Source organism: Calonectris borealis, chromosome 2 (assembly GCF_964195595.1).
Source record: "Calonectris borealis chromosome 2, bCalBor7.hap1.2, whole genome shotgun sequence".
Classification (NCBI taxonomy): Eukaryota; Metazoa; Chordata; class Aves; order Procellariiformes; family Procellariidae; genus Calonectris; species Calonectris borealis.
In genome coordinates, this window is record NC_134313.1 from 153,789,116 (window position 1) to 153,805,428 (window position 16,313).

Here is a 16,313-nt window from a genome sequence, read left to right on the forward strand (position 1 = left end):
GGCAAAGAGATTGGGTCAAACGAAAGGGTGCTGGCTGGACGCGGCACAGGGGGCAGAGCTGGTGCCAGCGCCCCCCTCTGCTGCCCCTGCTCTGAAAACAGAGCTCACAGGGTCCTCCTTCCCTTGGCACAGAGCTTGAGTCTGGCTTTATTTATGGGAATGCAATCCAGATGAATATAACCTATAGTTATTTAGAAGTGCAAGTATCTAGGGCTAACAACAGGGATACTAATTAATGCAGATTGTTGTGTCTGATTTTTGTCATGATAATAGCCAGTCACTAAGTGTTCAGCAGCAGTTTCCTTAATTGGGCTTCTAATACCAGCCCTTCTGTTACTCCCATGGTTGGAACACGATGAGTTTAAAATCTGCACTTGGAAGGGAAAAGGACATTCTTCTGTCTGTTATCGGTCTTCCTGCCAGGCTCTCCAAGCAGAGCTAGAGACACACTTAATATCAGGCTAAATGTGTCTTTAAAGAGATTGATGTCGTTTTGTTTCATTACGACTCTGATAGTGAAGATAAAAGTGAGAACTAGATTATGATTTAATTGACTGAAAAAGGAGGCGGTCATAGATGTGCTGCTTGGAAAACATGGTCCTGTCTGCTGGGGTAGGGGTGTGCGGCAGACGGGGCTGCAGCAGGCGCAGGCAGCACAGTGCATCAGTACCAAAGGCAAAGAAGATAAGACAAAGCAGTTGGCCAGCATGTTCACAGTCTGTGGCAGGCTGGTATATTTGCTGAAGGCCATAATTCAGCCTCTTCATTGCTTCTTTATCCCCACAGCCTAGCTCACTTTGGCTCTCAGACTGCAACAAAGCTGCTCTCACTACCCCTTTTTATAACTTCGTTGTGTCTATAAACAAAAAGGAGGAATAATAAGTGAAGGAAAACTGTTCCCTCCCTAAATGTATGACAGTAGTGAACACAAAAACGTGAAAGAGCAGCACGTTGGAGGTACAGCAGAGGAAGGCAATGGCAGCTTGGAGGAGGCAAGCACCAGTCGCGTTCTGCAGCAGAGAGACGTGAAGCTGGAGGCTGTCGGCAAGGCTTGGCAGTGGCTGCCTGGCAGCACTGCCTATGGGGCTCTGGGGCTTTGGGCAGCACTTTCCCACTCCCCACCTCCAGCGTGTTTAACTCTCACGTTTCACTACTGCCTTGCAAGACTTTACCTGTGAGCAGGACCTCAGTTTAATGTCCCGCTCTGCTATATAATACTCTGCATTATAAAGGATGATCTGAGAATAATCAGGACTGCTTTCTTACTCTGGGGCTTCTTAATTTTGGTTTTAGTCCTGTGTAACTCTCATGTCTCTTGTACTCTTCCCTTTGGGGGTTATGAAAACATAGGGGCCACACTTCTTCTCCCTTCCAGATTATCAGCTCTCTCAACTCATCCCCCCGGCCCCCTTACTGCCTCTCGGCCCTGCACTGTGAGGAATTTGAGTTTCTGTTCCACTTGGTATCACTTTCTGCCAACACTCTGCTTCCCTCCACCCATCCTTTCCTCTACCTGATCTGCCTTTGATCTCGTAGTGCTCCTACAGATGAACCCCTGTGGCATCTCAAGATGTTACTGGCAAGAGCTGTGTATCCTTCTCTGCCTGAGATTATCCTCTCCATCGGAGGGTGACAGGACAGTGCTCAGACCTGCTCCTTGGTTGCTTCAGTACTGGGCTGTGGATGGCAGGGATGGGTGATCCCTTCTGCAGTCCCTGCCACAAGGGTGGGAGTCCCTCAGGGAGGGCTGGCAGAAAGCTAAGGATATGACCACCTTTACCCTCCCTGGTTAAACCCACCAGAGATGGTGGGCTTGGGTCTTCAGATGCTGCCCTGCCCAGCAGCTGGGGTGTTCAATGCCTCCAGCCTGTCGCCTATCTGCCAAAGGTTGCTGCAGCTCCTTTTGTCCTTTTGTTATTTCCCCTTTTCATGGTTTTTCTGACTCCCAGTTATCAGAATTACAAGCTGTCTCTGATGTAGTTACTGATCCTGCCCTTAGAGCCAGAGGAGGGAAGCCTCCACACTCTCCCTTTGTGGCCTCCCTGGCCAGCCCAAGGCACACATGCTGCTAGAATTTAAGCTAGTCCACAGCCATTACTGACTCACAACTCCTCACGTCTCCTGTCTCACAAATACTCTTGTGCCTTCTGCTTTTCATGGTAAAGTGAGAATTAAGGTTTTATTCTTATCACACGTCAGTGCTTAGATGTCCTGCTGACTTCTTTTTCAAACAGCAGCTTTCTGGGGCTGAATTATTAAGGTCTTATTAAGATACATATCCATCTTCTTGAAGCTGCTGGTCCTTTCTCTGAGATCTAGCTCTGCCTTTGGCCTTTTCTATTGCATTTGCAAATGCCTGTCAGAACTGGAGCTTAGTGTAAACTGGCAGAGTGCTGCCTACTTAAGTAGCTGAGACTCCAGTCTATTATAATGTGTATAGGCTTTCCCGACTTGCATTGACTGCCTTGTCTCTGGCATTTGGCTCTAAAATATGCGACTCAGAAAATAGATGTTGAGCAATAAATATTGACTAATACTGAGTAACATATCACTGGAGATTATCTGCATCAAAAGCTTTTAGAGCTGCCGTTGTGGAGGGGCTGCTGACAATAGTTATTTGCAAGGGCAGAGAACAGCCTCGCGTAGCCCCCAGCCCCTGCAGAGCAGCCCCTGCAGAGTCCCAGGTTTTGACTGCTGGGTGTAAGTCCTCCAAGGGACTGACATCTGTGATCAGACCTCGTGGACAGCCCATCTCACATGTGCAAATATGAGCCTGAAATGCTTCCTTAGAAAGGCAGCAGGCTCTTTTTTTCAAAAGAGGCTCTGGTTTGACTGGCCTACATGACTGTTTCACTAGATGCCCTATATCCAAACTATAGCTTTCTATAATAAATGTTACTTGAACTGTATGTTTTGTCCTGTTACAGTGATATTCAATTTCCAGGTTTTTTGGCTGTGTCATGACTCCAGCGCTACCTCTCCTCTCCCGTGTGCATGCTATGCTGTGTCAGGACATAACTAATGGTTTCTCGTGCTTGGGATCTAAAGCAAATTCCAAATATTTGCCATACCTTATCTCTATTCACCTGATAACTCAGATCTGATAGGTGGTGCTTGACTTTTTAGGTACAGTTTATGAATGTAACACCTTTACGTGGATGTTTCACAGGGTGATGGCTGAATCCCGGGTGTTAACTCCTGCGTGCAGGATGCGGCCGGGGGTAGGAGCTGATGTGACCCCCGGGTCCTGCACCGCTCTAGCTATTCTGGCAACGGGATTACTTGTTGCTATGCCTGCAAGCAGCTGCATCCTCCCGTTCAAAAAGCAGCTGTAGCGCTATCTAGCACCTTTTAGCCCTCCATTTGCCCGGGACAAGTTACTAGGTTGGCTGTACGAGAGGGCTCCGGCACCTCCCTGCTAGGGTTGGCTTTGCCAGCAGAGGGCAAGACGTGCCCGCGGTGAGCCCGCAGCCGCCGGCCGGGGGAGCCGGGGCCGGGAGCCGCCGCCCGGATCCGGGCCCCGCCGGGGCTGCTGCTGCCTTACCGGCTGTCTCCGGTGCCACGGTTTCGGCCCCGGCTGCATTAATAGGGTTCAATTAGCCCGTCACGATGCTGGCGGCTTACTAGCCACCCCTCCCCCCGGCTACTGAAGCTGCGGGGGGGTCTTTGTGCATAAGGAATCAAAGGCGAAAATGCAGTTGTGTCTCCTTTAAAGACCCTGCCAAAAGCTGGTGTGAGCTCTGCTCTAATATCAGCAAATGTGCAGGCCAGGTACAGTGTTAGAGATCTAGAAACACCTATACCGTGCCCAGGCAGAGTCACAGGGGAAAGCCACAGGGCAGAAGCTCCTCTTAGCATCCCTCTCTCCCCTCCAGGTGAGCCGGCTCCCCCCAGCTCTCCTTGCGCACCGGGGAAGCTGCGGAGGAGAGGGGCTGGGGTGGCAGAAAAGGGGGTGTGCAGAGGAGGGGTGAAGGTTAAGGGGCTGGGGCTGAATTTGTTGCCCTGCTATGGGACAGGACAACATTTGTCCTTGGCCGAGTGATTTGGTGCTCAGCGTGTGACGTTCAGTGCACAGTGAGGATAACTACAATGAATATGCTACAGACGGAGGAGTCTCCTATGGAAAGGAGAAGGAGGACTCCGTGACCCCAAGACCACTCAGATCTAGAGTGACTCTTCCAAATGGATCAAATCCAGTGCTGCTGAGCTATCAACACAGGAGACAGACCCGTCCCAGGAGCGTCTGTGCTGCAGCAGGCGGGGGCTGCAGCCGAGGAGGCTGCAGCCGGGAGATAAGGCTTGGCTGTGGCTGTGGCAAAGGGCAGGGCTGGATGCGGGCTGCAGGCAGGGAGCCGGGCTGGGCTGCGGCGGGGCAGGCCGGGCTCAGGCTGTCTCCTTCATGTGTGTCTCACTTTGTATTGAATGATGTTAAGCAGAGCTGGAGCTGGCGCCTCGGCCTCATTACCTTCAATTACAATAATTGTTGCCTCTCTCCAGTGTTTTGCATTTCTCCCTGGGGGAATCTCTCTGTTGCTTCTTTTCCAGCCTTGCTCCAGCTTCCCCCTATCGATTGGATCGCTCTGGCCCCGGTCCTAGGAGCGATGCCTCCGGGAGGATAAATGCAAATCGTCCTATTGATTCGGAGGAGTATGAGTGCAGCTCGTTTGGGGGAGGCAGGATTAGTTTTAAATGAAAAAAAGTAAACTGATGAGCCTGGCAGGAAATGCTTCACTTTCTGGGCCCCTTAAAAAGTGTCTCTTTATCGTGTCCTATATCTGGGGGAGATGCAGATTGGTGCCACCGCATGCACATGGAGAAGCGGATGCTGCTAAACAGACACTAGCTTTGTTTCCTATTTATTTTATGTGAACAGGTATCACTGAGCATCTGTGGAAGACACCTCCCCTCCTCCAGTTTGCAGGTAACTGAGTTTTACTGGGGACATGCTAATTGCTGCTGAAAGTGAGCAGGCGTATAGTGTGCAGGCCTCCATCCACCCCTTTGAACTGCCCCAGTTACCGGGCATAAAGCTCCCTGGGAGTTATTCACCTGTGGGAACCTGCTCGGCAGCCTGTCTGTCACAGGGGAGCGGCTGGGGAAGGAGCCAGGCTTTGGGCTCTGTGTAGTCTTAGCTCCTGAAATGGCTACTTGATTCAATAAATCCATGGCCAGCCCCAGAAGTGGGAAACCAAAGAAATTGCACACAGTCATATTATGTTCCCTGCCCCCTGGGCTTTACATTGAGCATAGCTATGCTAGCTTAAGCTTTAATTATTTTTTAAAGGCAATATTCAGCATTAAAAAAAAAGGTAATTCAGTAGAATTAGCTTGTGTGCATCATGTCCAAAATGCTAGCAAAATAACTGGGAAAAGAAAGTTGTTGGCTAGTGTTGAGCAGTTAACAAAAAATACTACTCTGATTAATACTGCTCCAAAGATGCTTTAAACAGTCCCAATGCTTTTTATTTCATATCATTTCCAAAGGAGAAATTCCCAGCCAAATCATAATTGCAAGGTGCAAAAAAGAATTGGATATGGTGCACGAACATTGCTTTTGACACCAGTTTGAAATGACTGCGGTGTAGCAGTACTAACCTTTCCTTGCTAGTGAAATCAGCATCCTATGTGGCAGTACTGGCAAATGCCAGCATGCACATGCAAATCCAGCAGTATGCAAATCCTTAGCTCCCCGAGGAATGCGGGTTTCCCCAGGACAGGGCTGCTGCGATGCCCTGACTATACAGGTGAACTTGGATGGATTTCCAATCTGCAGTTGTTATCCATTTCTTTTGCCTAAATTTTTTTGATGGGGGAGGAGATTGGTGGAAGGGTTCAAACAGGCAGAGAATACTGCGTTAACACGCTTGTTGTTAGAGGTAGACTGAAGGGTTACATCCAAACATTCGGGGGAAGTGGTGGCCCGTCGCCAGCATGCCAGGCAAGTTTATAGAAGGGTGAGGAATTCCTGATAATGTTCAAAGCTGCCAGATGAAGGAATTACTTTTCACTGCAAACCGTTGTTCTAGGGCTAGTTGCTTAAATCAGGGGCACTTGCAGGCTGAGGTTTCAACTCCTTTTGGTCAGTTTTGCAGGCACGCTGCTGCTGATGGTACATACAAGGTAGGCGCTGATGCCAATTCATGTGAAAAAGAGAAAGGGAATATATGAAAGAAGCAATACAAAGGGAGGAGGTTGATTTTTTTTCCCCAGAGTGAGAAAGAAGCTCTTCTCTTGTTCAAAGTAATGTACTCAGAAAGTGCTGCCAGCTTGGTCTCTGTCTTGGCTTGTCTTATTTTCCTTCTTGATCTAGAAAAGACCTAAACCCCTCATGCCAGTCATCCTCTCGTGCCGGTGCTGGGGATCTCAAGAACATGGAACTTCTGGAGAAGATGGTAGATGTGGTTTGGGATTTCACTCGAAGGATTTACCAGCTGACATTGGGAGGGAGATTCTTGCATGGCTGCACTGCTCACATGCCCCTGGTGGAAAATAGAGGGCCTTTTCCTGAGTGTGACTGTAGGGGAAAGCAGGCCCTGCGCTGAGCAGTTGCTTGCCTGACAGGAGGAGTCCCAGTCTGGAATAGTTCAGGAGCTTGGATGCTTGTTTGAATTGGTCTTTAAGAAGAACTCGTCACTTCTTAAGTCCTCCTGGCAGAAACTTGGCACTGCGACTATTGGCTTGTGAAATGAACCAGCATTTGAGTGGCCTGCAAAGTCTCTTTGGACAGATCTCTTCTTTTGATTGGGATTTTCATCTTCTTAAAGATAAAATTTTGCATCTGTGACACAATCTTGAGCTGATGCAGAGGGGAACGTGCTCCTGTGAGACGCTTCCCAAAGCAGTCCCTTTCCCTGAGGTGCCCAGAGGCTGATTTTGCAACCAGGTCCTTCGTTCGTGTTGGTTTCAAAGGGTTTTGCCATATCTGGTGGGAGGGAGCAGCCCTGTGCTCTGTGGGGCTGTGCAGTCCATACCAGTGGAGGCTCCGGGCTGCTCTCCCATGGCTGCTGGAGACACGTCATGCGGCCTCGGGCTCCTGATGCTTTCCTTGATGGTTCCTTGTAGTCATTATCCCACATTCCTTCTGGTTGCAGAACATGTTATTATTATTGCTTTGTGCTGGGTCTGTCTCCTGTCCCTTTTTTACAGGCCAATCTGGCCCTGTTTGCTCTTGCCTCTAAAACAAAAGCAAATTAGCGCTGCAGAAGCTGAATTATTTTGTTTATGTTATGGTCTGTCAGAGGACCCCACGCAATCCTTGCACAGCTCCCTAAGCAGAGTACCAGCGAGCGAGGAGACACAGTAAGTCAGTCAAACCCTCTCGACACCCTGGCTTGATCCACAGGTTTCCAAAAGGGTCTTTAAATTAGTTGCTTTGCAGGGAACCAAGGCTGGGGAGTGGTCCCTGCAGCACCTCTGTCACTTGTGGCACTTCAAGCACGCCTACAGCATACAGAATTAGCAATTTTTTACAGTAAATTGTAGTTCACAATTCAAACTTGACAGCTGTCAATGAAATTTGCTGCTCAAAACTGATCTCGAGCACATTGCCTTCTGGTTAGTCTGTCCATGCTCCCTTGGCCAGGATGTTTATAATATTCAGGGAGTCTCTCATGTTACTTAGTGCACTAATATGGCTCCACGAATAAAAGCCATTTCCAGTCTGTCGGTATCGCATGTAACAAATGAGATCTGCTAAATGCGCTTGTCACCAGTGGTAGGAACAGAAGAAACAGAATTGCGCATGTTGCTGTAATGATTCTAAGTTATAATGAATGATATTTTCGTATGTTTGCAAATGAGTGTCTGATAGCCGGTGCCAGAGTGGGAGATACGGCTTGGCTGATCTCGCTGTTTTTGTAATTTCTAAACAGAAACAAGAATTAGAAAATTACTTTGTGGTGGAGTGCAAATATGTATAACATAAGTGTAAAGACTGCGGTGCAGCACACGTGTATCTATCTTATACATATGCAAATCGCAAGACTCGCAGTAAAACCATTATAACGTGTGATGGCATCAGCACTAATTAGCTCGAGATCCAGTCTGTTCCTCTCTGCCAAAGTAAACTGGGGTTATCTCAATCTCAGATTTCATATTTCCTCCTTTCTCTTTCAGGGAAGGAATGTCTCTGTCACAAGGTATTATGTCCTGAACTGAAAACGACTTTAAAGACTAACAAAACATTTAAAATTAAAATTCTAAAGTCATTTTTGCTATTAACTTATTATCTACACATCATCCAGCAGCTTTAATACTCGCTGCGGACCCAAATATTTAAAGCATTGTGCCCATAAATGGGAAACAGTCGGTGTGCAAATGCTGTAGAAATCAAGGCTTATAAAATGTAATGAGAAAAGAAAGGAGAAAACTAAGTTAGCAAAGAAATTTTAACTATGGGGCACATTGTTTTCAGGACCAACATGTGAAGGAAAACTGTGCAAACTAAACATGAGCTACAGGAGCTGTGTCAGACCTGGTGGGGGAACATCACCCTGTGCTTCCATCCCCAACAGCTGTTTCTCGAAAGGAAATGTTGGAAGGAGAGTAGAGTACTGTGGGGTGCATTTGCTAACGGCTCTGACCCACGGGCCTGCCGTTGCCGCGTGGATGTGACAGCAGCGTGGAAGACCCCGGGGGGCCGAGCGGGAGGTGCATCCCAGGCCATGAGAGTGGCACAGACCTGGTGGGATGGAGACCACAGCCGCACCCTGGTTTCAGTCGAGTTGCTGTTAGCTCCACGCCGCATCAAGCCTGAACGTGGGTTTTTCATAACCTTGGAAAAAAAACCCGGCTGCAGTGAAACTTCTGGCATCCCGGGTGTTGCAACACTTTTGCATCCTCGTATAGCCTTGAGTGTCAGGAGCAGAAAAGCAGGGGAAGGGCTGGCAGCAGTTACGCGCTGAAGGCCCGGTGGCAGTGCCGTGAGCGTGGGGTGGCAAGCGCAGACGGGGAGGACTCGGCCTCGTCTCATTTTGACTCTGCCTTTCATCATGAAGCAAGGGGGTTGCAGTGCTGTTTATTCATTAAACACGGCTCTGCCAAGCTTGCAGCCAGAGCCATTACATTTGCTTATGAAACTCGGCGTTGCTGCCTCCGGACGGGGATTATTCCGAGGGATCTCCGCGGAGCCCACCCTCCCGGCGCCGGCGAGCCCCGAAACGAGTGCAGCGAGCGAGGGCGCTCCGTGCCCCCAGCGATCGCTACCTCGGCAGAGCCCCAGGGAGCCCGGGGCCGGGGACCTGCACTCAGTGCCCATCGCTGAATCGAGCGGGGTTACAGCCCGCGCAGCCGGCCCGCCCGGACCCGCCGCCGCCGCCGCCCGGGGGCGCCGCGGGCGGGAGCGGACGTCGCGCCGCGGGTCCCAGCCCGCCGCCGCCGGGGGGGCGGGGCGGGGGCGGCGGGGGCGGAGCGGACCTGCCCGCGGCGCGCCCCGCCCGCCTCCGAGCGGCGCAGCCAATGGGACGGGGCGGTGCGGTGCAGGGGGCGGGGCGCGGCGGCCCGGCCCGCGCCCGGCGCCGGCGGTATTTACGGGGCGGGAGGCGCCGCTGCCGTGTCAGTGAGGCAGCGCCCGCCGGGCGGCAGCGTCCCAGCCGCCCCTGCTGCTGCTGCTGCTGCTCCTGGGGACGGGGCCTCTGCCGCCGCCGCCGCCGCCGCGGCGGAGGAGGAGGGAGAGGAAGGCAGGGAGCCGCGGCCGTCCCCCCTGCCCGCCGCAGCGGTGGCCGCGCAACGGCTCTGCCCGCGGGCGAGCGGCTCCTCGGCGCTCCGGCGGGGCAGGGGCGGGCGGCGGCGGCTCGGCCGTGCCTGCGCTGCGGGCTGTGGCGAGCGGCGCCGCGCCGCGGGTCGGTCGGTCGGGTAAATGGATCGCCATTCCAGCTACATCTTCATCTGGCTGCAACTGGAGCTGTGCGCCATGGCCGTCCTGCTCACCAGAGGTGAGGCCGCGGCGGGGGACCTGGAGCCGGGGTCTGCGGGGACCCGGCGCCTGAGGGGAGCGGGGCGCCTGAGGAGAGCCGCGCCTGAGGAAACGGGACGCCTGAGGGTGCCTGGGGGAGGCGGGGCGCGGGGGGCCTGAGGAGAGCCGGGCCCGGGGCAGCCGCTCAGGCGGCGGCGGTGTCAGCGCGCCGGTGCCGCGGACGCCCCCCAGGCGAGGCCGGCGGGAGCGGGTCGCGGCGGGGCCCGCGCTGTCTCGGGAGCCCCTCGCCGCCCCTTTGTTGGCGGGCGGTGGCGAGGAGCCGCGGGGGCTGCGCCCTCCCGTCCCGGCCCTCCCCTCCCACCTGGCCGCCGGTGTCGGTCAGTTGGAGCGTGGGGGCCCGCGGTTGTCAAAGCGGGAGCGGCGGCCCAGCCCCGGGCGAGCCCGCGGCGCCGAGGGGCGGCCGCGCCCTGCCCTGTCACCCGCCCGCCGCGGGGCTGGGGGCTGGCCGCCCGGGGAGTGCCCTCCCGGGGCAGAGGCGACCCACTGGCTGCCGGTAATCGCCGTGCTCCGGGGAGGAGGTTAAAGGATAAGTTAGCGCGGTGATGATGTGCGACGGTATTTATTTATTTTGGAAGGAAGGCTGTAATTAACCCTAAATAACAGCCCTTGCAGCGTGCAGGGGGGAGCCTGCTGGCCCCATCAAAGCGGGCAGAACAGGGAGTGACTGAGTGATGTGAAGTCGCAGATACTGAAACTATGTGCCTGATAATGATATAATTAGGGGATCGCAGACTTCTGGCTGCTGCTGACTTCAAAAGCTTTAAGAGAAGCCTGCAGTCTCTCCTGTAGCCATCTTGACTAAAAGCAGACATTTTTCCTTAATAGCTACATACAGTAACAAGAAAGAGGAGGGAACAGAAGGGCATTGTTCACTGTTTCAAAATACTAAATACCCTTTCTGGCCTTTTGCATAGCACAGGAAGAAACTTTATGAATTGACAGAAATACAGTTTTAATACAGTAATACAAAGTCCATTCTGTTTCACCGAAAACGTGGCTTTAATTAAAAAGCAGTTGAATTGACCTGATGACTAGCCTGTCAGATTTTGTTTATAAGATTGTCTTAGGTCAATAAAACGTAGAATTTTAAGCGTGATTATATAAACAGTAAAAATGGAAGTATGTGTGTTGTTTAGCTTTCTTCCCGTGCTGTGCTGAGACTCATGAAAGGACTGTCAGCTCTGGTGCTGTTCCTTGTTTGCATCTTATTTTTAACTCTCATACAGTGAGAAAATGATGAAAATTATTTTTTTTCAGAGAGGGTAGGGGGAAGACCTCACATAGAATGCTTAGAAAATGATTGAGTTTTTTTTCCATAGCATGCTGGATGACAGTGTGTGTGAATTCATGAAAAATTAGGTTACTTGGTCTAAAAGCCCAAGGGAATTGGACTGGAGACAGTGAGACACTCCATCATTTGGCTTCTATTAAGCAGAGTTATTAAAGAGCAGTGGGAACTTCAAGGCCTGGAGCCCGCAGTAGCATTTTGGGGAAAGTATTAAGGTAGGCTGAAGAGGGGAAGCTAACTTGGTTGGGATGATTTTTAACATCTTTCAGAATACTTTTTAGGTATGGGTTGGTAGGAAGCATCATAAGACAGGGAAGCAGCAGGGAAGCCTGTGGACTGATTTTTGAAGTGCAAATTGTAGAAGGAAAACATCTGACAATTCAGTTGACTTTGAAAGCCTTGGTGCCGCTATGATGGCAAGTAGTTTTAAGTCCACTCTTCTAAGGATGGCTCCAAAATCTGGCTTCCTCCTAAACCTTGGATTGATGGCACATTGAATTATGTTTGAGTTGCAACTTGCCTAGAAGGAGTAAGTTTTCCCTGCAGCACAGAACACGTATAATTCGTACCAGAGCAGTTTGGAGAGCACAAAATGAAGAGTTTTATGAAGGGAACTTTTTTATCGTTTCCTTCAGAAATTTTTGAGGTTTCCTGAGAGACTTTTCATAGAGCCGGTAGAGGATTTTCAGTCTAAGTGTTTCCCCTTTTGACCGCATGTTGGATTGCATGCAAAATTGGGGAGGGGCAAGGGGGAGCTTTTAGCCTCACAATTTCACCCCGTTTAATAACTTTACATTTGAGTTGAGAGACATTGACTCTGGTGAACAGATTAATTATAAACTGCACTGTTTCTGTTTTATAATACTGATTAAAAAAGCCTTTTTGCATGAATGGCTACCTAAAGAATTTCTCTCTTTCTGGAGAAATTGCAAATAGTTGCCCAGTTTCACACAGTAAAAACCTTCCTGACCGGGAGACTTAGATGGTAATGGCTCTAGCTAATAGTTTTATAAGGTGTTAGTTAAACCTTTTAAATTTTGGCACAGTATTGAGAGGTAATAAACAATTCAGCAGTTCCGATTTTTTTTTATTTGTGTCACAAATATTTAAACCTAGTATTTTTGTTGTGTGCTTACACCCAGTTAAAAGAAGTGCTACCTTTATAAAAATAGAATGCTGTTCCTGTAGTAATGGTTTAAAACATAGATGTGACTTCCTTATAGGACTGAAGGTCTGTATTGCTTTTAAAACTAGGATTTCATTTTAAATGTGGTTTAATGCAACTGCTCACAGCGACTGGAAGTAGCTGTAAAATGGTCTTGTTAGTTACTTACCTTGGGAAAAAAGCCACTGTGACCTTCCTCGCCCACCCCCTGCCCTCCCCCAATCCCTGTTTTAGTGAAATGTTCTTGCTTTAATTCAAAGGACTATAGTACTAGTAATTAAAACAAGTGCCCCAAGGCATTTGCAGGGATTAAGGTTACAGCGAGGTAGGCACTGTACAGCGATGGGAAGGAAACAACCCCTGTTCTCATGGATTTACAGTCTAGAGGAGTACCCCAAAACTGGCACTGAGTTTGGTTGTGCGATGCTTGTGGCTAATAAGAGTTCCTTAAAGGACCAAATTCTTACCTTTCTTGCACCATTTTTATTTTTTAGGTGAAATCAGATGCTACTGTGATGCTGCACACTGTGTGGCAACCGGCTATATGTGCAAATCTGAGCTTAGCGCCTGCTTCTCCAGACTGCTTGATCCTCAGAATACACATTCCCCACTTACTCATGGCTGCTTGGACTCTATTGCAAGCACAGCTGATATCTGCCAAGCCAAACAAGCACAAAACCACTCTGGCACCACCACCATGTCCACATTGGAATGCTGTCATGAAGATATGTGCAATTACAGAGGACTACATGATGTTTTGTCTCCTTCCAGGGGCGATACTTCAGGTAGGGCAAGGAAGCTTCAGTGAAATCTCTCTTCTGGCCATCAGGCTGGTGATAGTCAAAACCTTGTATGTCTGCTGTTGATGTAGTTGTTAATGTCAGTAGAGACACCAGAGGGAGAAGTGGGTGGCTGGATGCAGGGAAGCATCTCGGCTGAGTAGCTTTTTTTGTCTGCATTAATATTAGAGGTCTGTCTTGCCAACTTGACGTTGCTTCTAAGAAGCAATGGTTGTGGCATTCCTAGTTAAATCAACTATCAGGGTAAGAAATTCCATGCTATAAACAGCCTTAGAAACTCACCTTTTTCTTTGTCGGAGCATTTTCTGTAGATACTGCAGAGTGTGTAGCTGTGGCTCCTTAAACTTGTCAGTGCGGCATTTAAGGGAGTTGCTTATATATAAACCGGTTGTTGATACTGAAATAAGCTTCACATCTTTCCCCTTTGCAGGACAAGGGAGCAGATACCAACATGACAGCAGCAGGAATCTCATCACCAAGGTGCAGGAATTGACCTCTTCGAAAGAGTTATGGTTCAGGGCAGCTGTAATTGCTGTTCCTATAGCTGGTGGGCTAATCTTGGTGCTCCTTATCATGCTGGCCTTGCGGATGCTCAGGAGTGAAAATAAGAGACTGCAAGATCAACGACAGCAAATGCTCTCCCGTTTGCACTATAGTTTTCATGGACATCATTCGAAAAAAGGGCAGGTGGCAAAATTGGACTTGGAATGCATGGTGCCTGTGACTGGTCACGAGAACTGCTGCATGACCTGTGATAAAATGAGACATTCAGACCTCAACAATGATAAAATTCTTTCGCTAGTCCACTGGGGAATGTACAGCGGACATGGGAAGCTGGAATTTGTATGACCAATTATTTTTTAATCTGAGCTAAACTTACTCTCTGAACTCTTGAAGGCCTTTGGGTTCTGCTGGACAGGAGCACTTTATCTTAAAACAAAAACTCTCATAAATCATCTTTGAGAAACAAAGGACCTCTGCAAACAGAATCTTGGATATTTCTTCTGAAGGATTCCAAAAGTTGTCTTATTTGCACAGAGTAAAATACACTCAAATGTATTGTTTGCTTTAAAGTTATGAAAGCAAAAATTAGAAGTTGTAAACACTGTCACCAGGGTTAGCTGAACTGTAGGGAGCTGAGAACTGAGTTATTATAATAAACTGTATGCAAGCTCCTATGTTTCCTGACTTATTGTAAAGATTTTTTTAAATATATATATTTTGTCTGAAACTTGCTTGTGACTTTTTGTTTTGGAAAACGATTTTTTTTTTGGGGGGGGTGGTGGCAAACAAATCGGGGTGGTATGCGTGATAATGCTGTGCATAACAATTAGATTCTGAAAACAAGGGTCTGTTTTCCTAGTCTGTGAGGGCGATTAGGTGGTATTCCAGAACAACAGTGGCAGCTTTATTGTTTAATACTTCACGTAGCAGTGAACCCACATCCTCAATTCTTGGCTGTTGCATTTTGCTCATAACCTGTGTGAATTCTTCTGCAGCTTTGTGTGATAACTATTTGTTCCTCTCTGTTAATGAAGTGCTTCCTCTCTCTGTGCAAAACATGTCAGAAAGCAGCTCCTAATTCTTTATAGCTGGCTTTCCTCCCTCGTCTCACAATTATTGTTTTCTGTGATCTTTTTTCTTTTTGTACCTTTTATGCTCAAATTTTTTTTTTGGGGGGGGGAAAGGGAGGGAAACTCCAAAATCACAATGCCTATTTTGCAGTGTATATATATACTTTTTTTTCTGCTGATAACCCCTCTGGGCACAGTGGAAAACATCTGCCTTGCTCTTCTACAGTGTAGCTCAGTATCACATGCTGTTACTTTTGTGTGGGACTGAAGAATCAACAGCGTACTCGCTTTAATCTCTGGCTCCTCCTTTATGCTATTCTTGCATAGGTGGCTTTTCTTCCCTGCCAGTATTTGTGCACTTAGTTATTTCTTACTCCTTCAGCTAGTTGGCTTCACTCGATCGTTTCATTTATTCAATGCCTAGTTGCTAAACGCAAACAAAACCTCTGGATTATCCAAAGAGCTTATTGTATTTGTTTTTCTGGCTTTATTAGACTTTGTTGCAGTAATTAAAGTAGACTTGTTTAAAAGGCAGATGCCACATCATGGGGAAAGAAGGGTCCAAAATGCTGCTGGAGGAGATAAAACTTGGCAAGAGTCTAGTATTCACTGACGTTTCAAATAGCTTTAGAAATGCTTTTGCCTCCTGTTCTCGTTGTAAAGTTGAGCCCCTACTGTTGCCACCAGTGAAAAGGGGATGGCACAAACAGGGTTACAACAACCTTGCAGCGATGCTCTGATCTTGTATACTGCTTACTAGGGTAGATTGCTTTGGGATATGCGGCCTGAAATGCAAAGGGATGTAAGCAAGGGAAACCTGGCCCTCTAAGTCACAAGTTGGTGTTCCTGAAAGTACACTTAAACTATGTGCTAGGCTTGTTGGAGATAAGTTGGTCACTTGGCTGTGCAAACAGAGGTATTGATATTGCAAACTTACCCGTACAGTTAAACACTCATACGGGCCGAGCGCAGTGAGAGCCTTGGGAATGCCAAGGTCCCACCGTGCCCATGTTTGCAATATTAAAGTGTAGTTTAGAAACATTAGTTTCATCCATGTACCTCAAGCTGCTGACTATTCTTACATCCTCAAAGTGCCTGGTGAGTTGCTTTTAATGCGGAGAACTATGTTCTCTGATTTCTACTTTTTTCTGCTGCTAAAGTTTAAGAAATTACGTGGCTGCAACTGCTGTTGGAATCTGGCCTGTGGTCTTCTGGCTGACCTTTTGAAGTGCTGCTTTCCTATAAGAGCTTTGCCCTTCCTTTGCACTGATCTGAAAGTCTAGGGCAGTTGTCTGCTCTGCCAAGTGTAGTATTTTTGGGAATGACTGGCTGGGAACTTGGTGCTGAAAAAGACAAACCTGAAATACTGTCTGTCAGGCATAGCTGCACCAGTAGTTACGATGACAAGTTAGAAGATCTGATGGCTAAACTTTTCAACTGCTTTCTCCAGAAATCTGAGGGAGCATGTTGTATAGTCATTTAAGCATCTTGCGACCTTCACCACTCATTTGCT

At 48.7% G+C, this 16,313-nt stretch overlaps 1 protein-coding gene and 1 long non-coding RNA gene across 2 annotated transcripts; both read left to right on the plus strand.

Annotated features, from left to right (window-relative positions):
• Nucleotides 1–3,775: 3,775 nt before the first annotated feature.
• LOC142078341 (uncharacterized) lies at nt 3,776–8,206 on the plus strand. Its single transcript, XR_012672178.1, has 3 exons — nt 3,776–3,875; nt 4,874–4,921; nt 6,311–8,206. It is a non-coding gene; the product is annotated as an uncharacterized LOC142078341 (long non-coding RNA).
• A 1,360-nt stretch (nt 8,207–9,566) lies between these two features.
• BAMBI (BMP and activin membrane bound inhibitor) lies at nt 9,567–14,408 on the plus strand. The gene is made up of 3 exons (XM_075143996.1): nt 9,567–9,932; nt 12,921–13,211; nt 13,657–14,408. Exons 1-3 carry the CDS (start codon nt 9,857–9,859, stop codon nt 14,073–14,075), a joined length of 786 nt encoding a protein of 261 aa, XP_075000097.1. The 5' UTR covers nt 9,567–9,856; the 3' UTR covers nt 14,076–14,408.
• Nucleotides 14,409–16,313: the final 1,905 nt, after the last annotated feature.